Source organism: Pelophylax lessonae (assembly GCF_965119305.1).
Source record: "Pelophylax lessonae genome assembly, chromosome: 8".
In the NCBI taxonomy this organism is placed as follows: Eukaryota; Metazoa; Chordata; class Amphibia; order Anura; family Ranidae; genus Pelophylax; species Pelophylax lessonae.
The window spans coordinates 252572422-252586953 of NC_138775.1; the positions used below are offsets into that span (position 1 = coordinate 252572422).

The window sequence follows — 14532 nt, forward strand, 5'->3', positions numbered from 1 at the left end:
ATAAGCCTGTACCACCGTTTGTCTAATCCATTTGGCAATGGTCGCGGCAGATGCAGGCAAACCCTTTCTGGGGCCATCCGTGATCACAAAAAGTGAATCCGTCTTACGGAATGATTCCGTAGCTTTCAGGTATACCCTGATTGCCCGAACCACATCTAAGGAATGCAACACATGTTCCCGATGATGCTTGGGCTGAGGACACAAGGAAGGTAGTACAATATCTTCATTCAGATGAAAATCTGAAACCACCTTGGGAAGAAAAGATGGCTTAGGATGAAGTACTACCTTATCCCTATGAATCACTAGGTATGGTGACTGGCATGATAATGCAGCCAGTTCTGACACCCTGCGAGCAGAAGTAATAGCCACCAAGAAGGCCACCTTCTGGGATAAAGTAAGCAAGGGAATCTCCCTGATGTTTTCAAAGGGAGGTTTCTGTAGAACCGACAAAACCAAATTAAGATCCCAAGGCGGTAAGGGCGCGCGGACTGGAGGAGCCAGGTGCCGCACCCCCTGGATGAAATTCCGCACCAAGGATTTGGTAGCTAAAGGCTTCTGAAAGAAGATTGCTAATGCTGAAACTTGACCCTTGATGGTGCTCAAGGCTAGCTTCTGCTCAACCCCTTGTTGCAAAAAGGCCAATATTCGAGACACCGAATAGGTACGTGGAGGAAATCCTAAAGATTCGCACCACGCAATATAAGTTTTCCATGTGTGATAATAGACTTTGCTGGAAGTCGCTTTCCTTGCTTTAATAAGGGTAGGAATGACTGAAGCTGACAAACCTCTGTCCTTCAGTACTTGGGTCTCAATGGCCAGGCCATTAAACCCAGCGACTGTAAAGCATGATGGTAAATTGGTCCTTGAGACCACAGACACTCCCTGAGACGAAGTTCCCACGGAACGTGTACGACTAACATGTCCAAGTCGGCCAGGCCGGCTTGAGGAGGCCAGCCTAGAATTTCTAGGACCACTGGCGCTGATTGAATCTGAACCAGGCGTCCCTAGAGGTATCTGGCCCCGACCATCCGAGAAAGTCTGGTCGTTTTCTGTTCCCACACATTTATCAGATACCTGATAGTTATCAGGAAAGGTGATCTTTTCTGGTTGAACCTCAGGGACCGAAGTCACCCGACTAGAGGCTACTTGGCCTATCTGGTCAACCAGATCCGATTCCTGTGAGGTATCGGGACTAATCTTGGGAAAAGGTAAAGGAAAAGATCTATTCAGGGAACGGTAACTACCGCTTCCTGTAGTACTTAAATGTTGGAAGGGAAGAATCGCACCGGTAGTAGTGGTTGATGCTCGATCTAATGTCCTGAATACCGGTGAAAACGTCCCCCCACCCTGAAACCGGGTGGGGGCGCACCTTCAAGCTGTGTACTCCTTTGCTTCGGGTTTGGCTGGGTTGGTCCCCTTCTTGAACCCTCCTGGAGGAGTCTTGCCTTTCCCGCTAGTACCAGCCGGGCGCCCTTTATGGGCGGTAAAGAAAGGTCCTCGCTTGTTGCGAGGTCCCTTAGCTTTAGCAGCCTGTGGCAAAAAAGTGCTCTTGCCCCCAGTGGCATCCTTAATGATTTCATCTAGGTTGGCCCCAAATAGACGATTCCCCTGAAAGGGGAGATTTGTCAAGGTCTTTTTGGAACCTAGGTCAGCTGACCAGCATTTTAACCACAGCACACGTCTGAGGATCACCGCTGTCTTAGATGCATGCCCTAATAAGGGAGTAGTGTCCAAGGCTGCGTCACAGATAAACTGTAGCCCTTGTATAATCTGTTCCATCAAATCAGATGTCTCCTGGGGAATATCTTTTCCCCTAAGTTCTTGGCGTACCATTTTCGCCCATTCCGTAAGTGTCTGGGAAACTAGACCAATAACAATTACTGGTCTAAAAGCTGACCCTATCAGAGAGAAGATGGTGCGGGACTCTGCTTCCATCTTTCGATCCACCGGATCCTTAAAGGACGAAGTGTCCTCCACTGGAATAACCGTGGCTTTATTCAGCCTGGAAATAGGCGGATCCACGACTGGTGGTACCGTCCATTTCTTAATGATGGATTCCTCAAACGGATAGCGTCTAGCAATACGCTTGGAAATAGTAAAGGTACGTTTAGAATGCTCCCATTCTCCTTTAATCTGATTACCGAAACATTTAGGTACAGGAAAAGCCTTCATCGTCTTGATGGGCTTATTAGCACCAAAAGGAATCTCTGTTTCAGTTGCCTCTGCCGGTAAAGCCTCAAGTTTTAAGGTTTCCTGCACTGCCACAACTAGTGCGTCCACCAATGCTTCTTCCTGAATAATAGCAGGAGAAGAAGCGTCCTCCTCACTGTCTGAGGGGGCTTTACCTGGGATAACAGCCCTTGCAGAGGAACCTGCAATTGCCGTGACCACCTCTGAATCTGAGTCAGAGGTGTCAGATGGTATAGGGGTAGGCGGGGGTCGCTTCCTTGACCCCCGTCCCTGACAGGCCGCCTCCACCCGAGCCACCATAGACTCCAAAATTGCTGTAAATGACTCTATACTCTGTGCACCGGCGGGTCCCGTGGCCCCCTCGAGGGAAACAGGTGGGGGAATATTTGTGGCAGGGTCCATGATAATTCCAGTTACTTCCTGGATAATATAATTCAAAAATAAAACTTTTTTTTTTTTTTTTTTTTTCGACCCCCAGCGCCACAAAAGCCCCTTAGTGTTACCTGCTAGGGATCCCTATCGATCGAGAGAGAGAGAGAGATAGACCCCCAGGCTCACCACTTGATGCTCAGAGTTTAACTGCAACAGGTTACAGCGCTGTCTTGACAAACAGGAAGTCTTTTGGCTGGCTGCCCAGGAAAAAAGGAGGCGGCTCCGCCCCTCTGTACGCCTTCCGGCGCCTCCCCCAAGCTCCACGAGGTGTTTGGATCACCTCAAACATGGCCGCCCCCATGCTGGAGACACGAGGCTACGCCAAAATGGCGGCTCGTGCGATCCAGCAAAAAAAAAATGGCGGCGGCCCGTACTGAATAGCGGTGTGCTGCAGGGCACACAACACTCTATCTGCATGGGGATATGGCGTGGTTGGCGGTACCGGCCCTGGCGGACCGCATGGCCGTTCGGGAGGCCTGCTAATAGCTGGAGATCTGATTAGGAAGGCAGTCTACATGTCCGTGGCTTCTGACTGGTAGGTAGCTTATTCTTAACCCATAAGATTCCCAGAATGCCACAGATTACATCTTTAAAACATGTATACAATTAGATTGTTAGCTCCCAAACCAAGCCTCCTGGCTTTTTGCACACATAAAATCACACTCAAAGTAGGAGGATCTGTGTCATGTTATAGCATAGAAAGGGACTCTATCTTACCATACAGAGAGGGGCCCGCGTTCACCACAAAACCCGTCAGGGGGAAAGGGGGAACATACTACTCACCATACCGGAACCAGGCGGGCACCAACTCCTGACAGTACCCCTCTCCACCGGGGCGGGAGGGCTGTCGACCGATACGGACGCCGTGACTCATGGTCTTTGGCGTTTCAGCGAGACGTTTAACTCGCGTGGACAGTCCTTTAATGGGACTTTGTCGCGGCCGACCCAGCGCGGAGCTATGGCCTGCACGCGCTCGTAGGCTGAACTGGGGTGACCACCGGATCTCAACATCCAGCCCGTCGCCCAGTTCAGCTTTCTTGCTTGAAGATCTCACAGGAACACTGGAGAAAAAAAGCTGTCTAAAAAATCCTTTAAGAAAAAATTCTTGCCAGGACCTAAGATCCCAGCAAGGTATCTAGGTCCTTACTCCTAACTAGACAGAAAATAACTGATTTGCTGAGGCAGAGAGAGAGAGGATATACCCTCTGGGACTGCCCCTGGGGTGTGGCCAGAGCTTTTTAATTTCCTGTCTAGTCCTGCTCCTGTGGAGGCAACATAACCCGAAGGTGGTGTATCACCGAGGACTACGTCTGTCAATGAGCTAAGAGAAAAGAGGATTATATAAACTTAGCAGTGTGGGTTAACAACCACTTTAAGGGCATTTTTATAAAGTAGTGAAAGTGACTTTCAAACATTCAGTTATTTAGTTACTATAATTTGAAACACATGCATCTGAAATACACGCTTTACTTTATTCTGACATATATTCATGGACATTCTTTGTGACTAACATTGAATGATTTAAAGTTACAGTACAAAGCCATCTGTGTAATATAATTTGCTCTCTATATATAAAAGATATGCTTTCCATTTCTCCTTGCATTTCTATTTTCTATTCCATATGATTCTAGAAAATAGTCTATCCAAATAAACTATGGAGACATACATTTCTTTATAATATATTTCTTGAAAATAAATGAAAGAACATGGAAGAAAGAAGAAATCTCAATTTATTACGTGCAGAATGGATTCCTTGGCTTCTTCTGTTACCACCAGATAAAAATTCTGTCCATATCTAAACTCTGTGTCAAGGACGAGCAACAATTCTTCTCCTGGATACTCCTACAACAGAAGGAACAAATGAGAATAAAATCAATAAAAATACTATATATACAGTATATCTATTGGGATTATACTGACATCCTTAAATCTCTAACTAGTGCATATCCACTCGGGGTCATAAATGGAACATAGCTATTTAATAAGATGGGACCCTAAATCTAAACTCCTGGCAGGCAGCTATCTCATCAGAACGCATGTGCTCCCATTGTGGAGACTCTTTAAAGGTAGAGTTAGGGTCTGCAGATATCAGGGTGCCTTGCTGTGGCCTGCAGCTTACCCATGTATTTGCAAATGTGTGCAACTAAACCCCTGATTTTAACGCATACTGTTAGACAGGTTAATTCGGTTGGTCGCTGGCTGGTTGGTAAGTAGTGACTGGAAATCCCCTTGCTTCTTTGAGCTGAATCCATAGTTTAAATACATGTATGGGGGCTGCGGTTAACCTGATAAAGGATTTGTAATTCTGTTGCAATGTGGGCACTTGCCTCGTGCGGTTTTACTTACGAACCAGGCGATTATATGTCCTTTGACACACACAGCATAGCTCAGCCCCAACCCAACCTGCCCCCTGCTCCCCCTTCCCAGGAAATGACAGCAGCAGGAGCCAATGGCTTCCACTACTGCTTCCATGTCCAGTGAGCAGAGTGAGCCGCTGCTCACGGGCACAGCCCTGGATCGAGATTGGGCTCAGGTATTTTAGGGGGCTGGGGGCTGATCACAGAAGGTTTATTGCAGAGAAAGCATTAAGGTAACAACAAATTTAAATTGATCGCATTCATTAGCGACACTACCCACCAAATGCAACCGACAGGATACATTTTGCCATGGGTAAGATGCTTTGCACCCACACCATGTAAAAAAACCCCGTCCTCTGCCTTTTCAGATTAAGGGGGGCAGTTGAAATGCTAAAAACACATATCAACTGCATGTTTTTAATGACCCCTGACCACAAGTCTAAATGGGTCCTTAATGTCTTGTCACAAGGTGAGGGCATGGAGCTGACCAAGCTGTGCTGCTTAACTGCAGCAAAGGAAAGTCAGGTCATCAGGCTGTGCTGGGTAGTAGAGCTACGTAAATCTCAGGAATAAATAGACAGAGAGACAAGTCCTTTTTACAGGTAAAAAGAACTCTCATATACTGTAAGTGCACTATGACCAAGCTCCAGTGAGTGGGCGAAACATGTCAGGGAGGCGTGGCTGGAGCGGCACTGGCTTAGGCCACATTCATCTACATATTAATGCAGTGGGATAGTGAGCAGTGCCCTTTCTTCACTTTGAAAATGCTTTTACAGCTCTGGATGGTGCACTAATACCAGCCCTCTTCACTGCAACCGGTGGGGAGATCTCTGTCTCAGCTGAGAGTGGCACTGCAAGTTTCATTTAGCTCCCATATAAGTGTTAACTGTGTATTTTGCGGTTTGTCTGCAATTAAGCTTTAATATACATTTAATTATTTTAATGGCTACATTATTGGATTAGCTAGTATTTAATGCATTTATTGGTACGTAATTCTGCCTTGAATTTAACTTTACAAAACACATCACATACTGTTATAACAGATTTAAATGGGCTAAAGTCTGAGACTGCAGCCCTGGTCTTCAGATCACTAAGTATTTCTTCTTTCTTTAGTAGTTTGTATGGGTTTTCTTGTGTGACGTCCTCATCCACACGACACTGGAAGATTTCCTGCGTTTTAGAGGTTAATACTAGAGGAATGACATAATCCGGGTGACCTGCAGAATGAAAGATAAAGCAGGATATCAAGTTGGTCATGCTATGACACATAACATGCCAATGCTTTTAAAATATTTGTCACTTATTGTGCAAGAAAGACAATAGAATCCCATTGGGGACATGAATAAAACCTCATACTTAATTACTTGCTTCCTTGCATTCCTATTATCTGAGTCGCAGCTTACAAATACGTTGTATAAAAGTCAACCTGACATTTTTAAGATTTTAAAATTAGGAGTCGTACCGAAGAGATATTCAACACAAATTATTTGACCCTTTACCTATGAATATGTCACATACATCCATTGATCAAAGGCACCTTCATCCCAGAAAAGTAGAATTTTTTGAAAGAATAATGAATAAGGGGATTTTAATGGTGCCACAACACAGAAATTATTATAAAAAAATGTTTTATTTAAATTAAAAAAAGGTAGAGCGGTCAGCAGAGCACACCCAGATAATCAAAGATGTCCCATCAATACAACAGGCCTGGAGCCGGAGGGTGCTGTCATGTCTCCATGCCTGTTGTATTGATGGGACATCTTTGATCATCTGGGTGTGCTCTGCTGACCGCTCTACTTTAATCTATTATCTTTGTAACAACCTATCCAGTTGTGGATGGACATCTTTGGGCTTTTTTATTCATTTATTTTTTTCAATACTTTATTTTTAAAGAAAACACACAGAGTACAGAAACCACATTTCAAGTGAGTCAGAAATAATACATTGTCATTGAGGAAATCTGCACATCATAAATCAACCTATGTAGAGAAACTGCCAAAAGTATAAGCAAGTAGCTTGCAGAACCCAATATTAGAGGGTCTCCGCACCCCGTGTGCCAGTTTTTGCAGTAATTGTCATATAGACAGAAAGGTGGCAAGAGCTGACCCGCAGGTCAGAAAAAGAAAGGAGATAGCAAGGAAAAAGAAGAAAATTGAAGGAAGGAAGGAAAAAAAAAAAAGGGGGGGGGGGAAGGAATTGGGGGAGGAAGGGGAAACTTATCAGATCGCTGTCTCTGTGAGGCCCAGGGATTCACCCTCAAGATTCCTAATCAGGAGAGCTTAACTCAGTAGCTTTTTATATTCCTCAGAATAGAAAAAAAGTGTGCCAGTAGAACCATTTAAGGAATTTTTTCCCGTAGGCCTCTTTCCGTGGCCACAAGATCTTCCATCTCATTGATTTCGGATACTTTTTTCAGCCAGACGGCCACCGAAGAAGGTTGCGTCTGTTTCCAAAAGAGCGGTATGCAGCTCTTTGCTGCTGTAAACAGTGTAAGATTCTGGCACTCTCAGTGCCTTCCTATCACATCATTTCCGGGTGCGTTCCATCTACCTAGGTAGATGAAGCACATATAGGTGTGTTTCCCTTTAAGAGGGCTGACATCATCAGGAGGCGCCGGACTGAACAGCTATTTAAATCACCAGCTTTCACTCACATGTGTTCGTTCAATGTGCCTTGATGCTTACCTTGTCTTGTGCCACCGCATAACCTGCCTTGAAGCATACCTCGCTATCGGAACCTCGCTGCTGATCCTTGTATCCTGCTACCGGATCATCCGCTCTTACCGAACCTCTCCTCTGCTACTTGCTACTAGTGATAAGTACCCCACAGGGGAATCCTCAATAACCTTCATACTAAAGCTTACACTGTCTAGCTCTGCATACTAAGGACTGTTACTACATCTGCACTATCCAGATTGCTAGCTCTTGAGCCTACTATCATCTGCTCTTGCACTGGGTTAGTCTCTCCTGTATGTCATCTGCTATCCTATCATCTACTACCATACATGATTGCTAACCTATCTGCATCCCACCTGTTACTATCTCATTCTCAAGAACATTCCTCTCAAGTGTCTGTCACCTATCGTCTCTACTCAACCTGTCTCTTCAGCCTATCACCTCTATACTACTATATGCATAGATCACTCCAGGAACATCTTATTGAGTGTGTATATTTGTATGCTGAATGGAGACTATCCACATATGATGAGTCTTGGGAGTTGGGATTGGTATCTCAGCGTTTCTCTACATGACTACTGAAGTGGAATATTTCTGCAGCTGCAAATCCACATTATACAGAAAACGCAGGAGCGTTACAGATTGAACGAACCAGATAAAATGGATTCAGCAGAAATGACCACTCAGGTGACACAGTTAACACAACAAGTAACTGCGTTAATACACGCACTTACTGAATTAAAAGAAGACAATCAGGCTCTGACGCAGCAGGTGGCCAGACTGACACAGCCTACTGCTGCTCAACCCCCAGAACCTCTTGTCTTTCTACCAGACAGGTTTGATGGTTCCCGTTCCTCTTTTATTTTTTTTTTTGCGGATGGATTGTGAGCTCCTATTTATCCTTAAGCCCAGGACCTATCATAATGACTTTATTAAAGTTCATGCTGCCATTAATTTGCTTTCTGGCAAAATGAAAACATGGGCATACCAGAAACTGCAAGAAAAAAGTCAGATCCTAGACAATTGGGAGTCATTTGCAATTGCGATGCACTCCCAGTGTCTCCCCTCCCAAAAATCTACTCCTAAACCTGCTCCAGGTAACCGCAGACCCCGGGTACCTAGGGAAAAAAGAAAACCAAATGAATATGGTGATCCTGCCTGGTCATGGTACAAGCCTGCCTTAAACAGTCAGCCTTGTCACTCTGACACATCTCATTTGAACCCTGATCCTACAGAGATGGATGAGGAGCCTATGGAGATTGGTGCCGTACATACTAAGTTGTCCTTACAAAAAAAAAAAGATCACAGGAGAATCTGTGGCCTTTGTTTTTATTGTGGAGAAGGGGGACATTTCATTACATCCTGCCCAACCCGACCCCATAGGCCTAAGGCTCTCCCAATGGAGGCCAGGCGAATCCGAACTGTCTTCCCTGAAAAACAGCCTGGAAATTACCAAGGCTGTTGCCAGCCCTGTCCCCGTTCTATATCAGAAAAGGACACCCAGAAATTGGCAGATGTTGGTATAGATACTCCTATTTTTGCAAGCACATTTATAGCTTCCAATGAAAACATTGAGATTCTTGCACCTGACTGCGTACGCGCTTCTAATGGCACGGTGGTACGTAGGAAGGATCTAAGGGTATTTAAAGAAGCGTTGGTTGCTATGACTACTTCGGATGGTTATGCGTCCGATTAGTGAAGGGTTCATATAGCAGCCTACCTGATCCGATTCTCAGATCGGTTACCAACCTGATCCGATTCTCGTATCGGCAACAAGTCCTATCCGATTCTCAGATCGGTTACCAACCTGATCCGATTCTCATATCGGCAACAAGTGATCCGATTCTCACATCGGTTACCAACCTGATCCGATTCTCATATCGGCAACAAGTGATCCGATTCTCACATCGGTTACCAACCTGATCCGATTCTCATATCGGCAACAAGTGATCCGATTCTCACATCGGTTACCAACCTGATCCGATTCTCGTATCGGCAACAAGTCCTATCCGATTCTCAGATTGGTTACCAACCTGATCCGATTCTCATATCGGCAACAAGTGATCCGATTCTCATATCGGCAACAAGTGATCCGATTCTCACATCGGTTACCAACCTGATCCGATTTTCATATCGGCAACAAGTGATCCGATTCTCACATCGGTTACCAACCTGATCCGATTCTCGCATCGGCAACCAGTCTTATCCGATTCTCGCATCGGCAACCAGTCTTATCCGATTCTCACATTGGCAACCAGTTTTTTTTTTCCGATTCTCATATCGGCAACCAGTTTGTTTTTTCCCGATTCTCATATCGGCAACCAGTCTTTTTCGATTTTCACATCGGCAACCAGTCTTATCCGATTCTCGCATCGGCAACCAGTCTTATCCGATTCTCGCATTGGCAACCAGTCTTATCCGATTCTCATATCGGCAACCAGTCTATTCCGATTCTCATATCGGCAACCAGTCTTATCCGATTCTCATATCGGCAACTAGCCTTAGAGGCCTTCCGGAGCCGGCCTTATGGGGGGGGGGGGGTACTGTAAGATTCTGGCACTCTCAGTGCCTTCCTATCACATAATTTCCGGGTGCGTTCCATCTACCTAGGTAGATGAAGAACATATAGGTGTGTTTCCCTTTAAGAGGGCTGACATCATCAGGAGGCGCCGGACTGAACAGCTATTTAAATCACCAGCTTTCACTCACATGTGTTCGTTCAATGTGCCTTGATGCTTACCTTGTCTTGTGCCACCGCATAACCTGCCTTGAAGCATACCTCGCTATCGGAACTTCGCTGCTGATCCTTGTATCCTGCTACCGGATCATCCGCTCTTACCGAACCTCTCCTCTGCTACTTGCTACTAGTGATAAGTACCCCACAGGGGAATCCTCAATAACCTTCATACTAAAGCTTACACTGTCTAGCTCTGCATACTAAGGACTGTTACTACATCTGCACTATCTAGATTGCTAGCTCTTGAGCCTACTATCATCTGCTCTTGCACTGGGTTAGTCTCTCCTGTATGTCATCTGCTATCCTATCATCTACTACCATACATGATTGCTAACCTATCTGCATCCCACCTGTTACTATCTCATTCTCAAGAACATTCCTCTCAAGTGTCTGTCACCTATCGTCTCTACTCTGTCTCTGTCAGGTCTCTACTAACCTGTCTCTTCAGCCTATCACCTCTATACTACTATATACATAGATCACTCCAGGAACATCTTATTGAGTGTGTATATTTGTATGCTGAATTGAGACTATCCACATATGATGAGTCTTGGGAGTTGGGATTGGTATCTCAGCGTTTCTCTACATGACTACTGAAGTGGAATATTTCTGCAGCTGCAAATCCACATTATACAGAAAACGCAGGAGCGTTACAAACAGCAGGGGTAGAATGGAATGCCTGTAGGATTGGCTCGGGAACTCGTGGAGGTGCAGAAGGAAGGGCTTTTTGTATTTTGTTCCCTATATCTGAGAGGAATATCTGACAGCAGTTACGCCCTACGATCTATTGCCACTGTAGGTGCTGGCCCTCCTTCCTATATCAACTTTAGGACTCCTAGAGTGATTGCGATATATACTATGTTACAAATGCTTTACAGCTCCTGAAGAAGCAGAAAAGCGAAACATGTCAACAAACAAGCATTGTGATTGACAAAGTATCTCTATGTATGCATGTGTGTATAGGAAAAAAACTTTTTATCAAATGTTTCATTGGTGAGTAACTGTATGCCCCAAACCTTTTTAAACTTTTGATCTAAATAAAAAATGTTTTTATAATAATTTCTGTGTTGTGGCACCATTAAAATCCCCTTATTCTTAATTCTTTCAAAAAATTATATTTAACCCTTTTTTTATGGGTCACTTTAATATCGGTATACTCTAATACAAGGGCTGAGCCACGGATCCTGCATATTGAAGTGCTGTCTAAATTTACATCCTCTATACTACTGTGCAAAGGATGTGAACATTTATGTAAAGTCAGGATAATTTCAAAAGTAATAGAATAAATAACTTTTATTTATCAATTAACAACTTACAAAGTACTTAGAAGAGAAGTATGGCTAAACCTTTTTTGGTCATTCTTATCTTATGGGTCACAGGAGCACACTTACTTTTACACTTCTGTGACCCAGAATCAGCTGACAGCGGGACATCACAGAGCCACTCCAGGCTCTGGAAGGATCCCGACAATAATGTCAGGATCTGCCCAGATGTCTGATCAGCATACACGTCTTTGATAACGGCCAAAGGGGAGGTAGAAACGCGTCGGCGCAACTTCCGGTTTACGGTCATCGGCATGTCACTTCCGGTACGGTGGAACGCACGCCGGGACCAGGAGTCATCCCGAGCGCACTCCACGGCCAGGAAGGTTTTCAGACTCGCCTTATAATTGTATCTGCCTGAATTTTTACTACTAAATGTGAGTGTAATCCTTTATCTATACCTATTAAAAGTTATATCGGAATTACGCTATTGTGAGCTTTTTTTCTCCACCTATGTACATCGGGGTACTGAGAGATACCGAGAGCCACAGACACCTTATCCCTAAGGATATCTATATCAAGTTCCTTACCGGGACACAAGCTTTACCGACCCTTTTGGCTATATAACTCAGGGGTCATCTCAGTCCGGTAAGTTGAACATCCAAAGGGGGAGGGCCAGCACTTGATTGATGGCATGATTTGGCACTTTCCTCTTGGCACTCCTTTGGATTTTTCTTGGTTTTTATCTATTTATTGGACTACCACTGCTTATCTTCCTTTATATATTGGACTGGCACTATTTTATCTATTTTCCACTGATTCAAATAGTTATAACCCCGCAGTGGGGATACCACAGGAAATTATTTGCACATGAATTGCACGTTGCACTTTAATATTATTCATTTATGAGTGGTATTTATTATTTATTTATTATATACTATTTATTATTGTATACCTCTTTGCGCTGGTATTTGGCACTGTGTTTTTATTTTTATTTCTGGTCAGCAGATGCCCACTCAGCAGATGGCTAAGTGCCTGAGCCAGCTACTCTTGTTCCCTCTCCTGCCCGGCACTCCAGTGAGCGCTGGAGGGGCAGAGCAGAGAGGTGGTGAATGACTGTCACCGCTCCCTGCTCAAAGCGGACCGAGAACTGAGCAATCAGAAGTCATGTGATTGCTAAGTTCTCAGGCTTGGAGCCACCAGGGGACAGCTACAGGTTGGAGCCCGGGCTGAGGCTGTCATACCCCTTCTCACGGGGTTTTGCAGAGATGTGCGACTTCCAGGACTTTTCCCCTTTCCATTAGATGTTTAGAGCTGGGACCAGCTCTGTTCTTGTCTGAACCCCAAGCGGTTGCTACATAAGGAGGACCCGGTGGAACCTTGAGAGGCACCTGTAAATTTAGTTTGGGTCACATCGATGCTGAAGCCATAGATGTATGTAGGTTTGTATTTATTCCCACTCTTCTCCATTAGGGTACATTCAGACATGCGTCCAACTCTCCCTTGCCTCTGAAGACCAATCCACATTCAGACCAGGCTTAAGAGGCTACTGACATGCAGCGAGGAAGCAATACATTGCCTCCTCACTGCCTGTTTTCACCTCATTTTTGGTAACACACGTGGAGCAACTGCATGTAATGGCGTTTGCAGCTCTCCCCATTGACTTGACTGTGGAGCATTCAGCGGCTTTGTCGCCCACTACATGTTGGGTCAATAAGGTTGCAGACGCGCAGCATCACAGGCGAGGCATGTACACATTTCCATCCACTGCCTATTGCAGCTAAAGGGGGTGGGTTGGCGTGCAGCAAAAATGCAGCTCAACTGAGTTTGCAGGCTAAAACAGTGCCTGGCTCTCTTTACAATTTAATTTTACAATAAAAAGATAATTAAAGCTGAACTCCGGGCAAACATTTTTTAACCACTTGCCGGCCGCTAGCAGTACATATACTGCGGCAGGTGGACTCTATTGGGTGAAATTACGTATCTGTACGTCGTTTCGTGCAATTGCCTCCAGCAGCACATGCGCACTGATTGGCCAGAGGGGGAGCCAATCAGCAGGTCCTGCTGACACGATGTCCGCCGGCTACCCGCGATCACTCCCCATAGAAACAGAATGGCAGTCTGCCTATGTAAACAAGGCAGCCAGACGTTCTGTCACAGATGAACACAAAGATCTTGTGTTCCTGCTTTTTAGGAACACAGATCTCTATGTTCATCTAGTAAGTACATCCCCCCACAGTTAGAAAGCATCCCCTAGGCACACATTTAACCCTTTGATCGCCCCTGGTGTTAACCCCTTCCCTGCCAGGGTCATTAGTACAGTAACAGTGCATATTTTTAGCACTGATTACTCTAATAATGTCACTGGTCCCCTCAAAAGTGTCAGTTAGGTGTCCAATCTGTCTGCCGCAATGTCGCAGTCCCGCTAAAAATTGCAGATCGCCACCATTACTAGTAAAAAATAGTAGTTGTAAACCCTTATACATAGCCAGTGAAATGGCCAGCCTCCGGCATGAGTTGTACCTGTTTATCTGCAACCATTTATTCTCTGCAGCCATTCAAAGTCCAGAATTTATTCAGCTTGTCTGAGCTTCCAGAAAACAGGGGCGGGAGCTGAAGTCACACGTAGAGCTCTTTGAGAGCTGATTGGAGGGAAGGGACACACCCCTTCACACAGGACACAGGGACAGACCTGAGGCCGTCAACCACAGGCTGTGCGGAAGCTTCCTCCCAACTCTTTTTTCTCTTGGTGTCAGGAAAACTTTTCAGAAGTGACTAATGCAGATAGAACGAAGCAGCAGACAGAAATGAAACTTAAGGCCCGTACACACGTACCGATCGTCGGCAGACAAGCGTCAGCCGACGACCGATCTGCCGAT

The 14532-nt window shown here is 45.2% G+C and overlaps 1 protein-coding gene across 2 annotated transcripts in view; it reads right to left on the bottom strand.

Annotated features, from left to right (window-relative positions):
• Positions 1-14532, bottom strand: part of DNAI3 (dynein axonemal intermediate chain 3) — a gene marked incomplete at its 5' end in the record, with an annotated part of 119222 nt that overhangs the window by 82824 nt on the left and 21866 nt on the right. Inside the window, 2 exons of one of the 2 annotated variants that reach the window (XM_082265819.1) lie at positions 4360-4464; positions 6012-6196. In XM_082265819.1, coding sequence (XP_082121945.1) covers positions 4360-4464; positions 6012-6196 — 290 coding nt within the window. The remainder of the gene's footprint in view (positions 1-4359; positions 4465-6011; positions 6197-14532) is intronic. The other variant, XM_082265820.1, reaches the window with a different exon arrangement.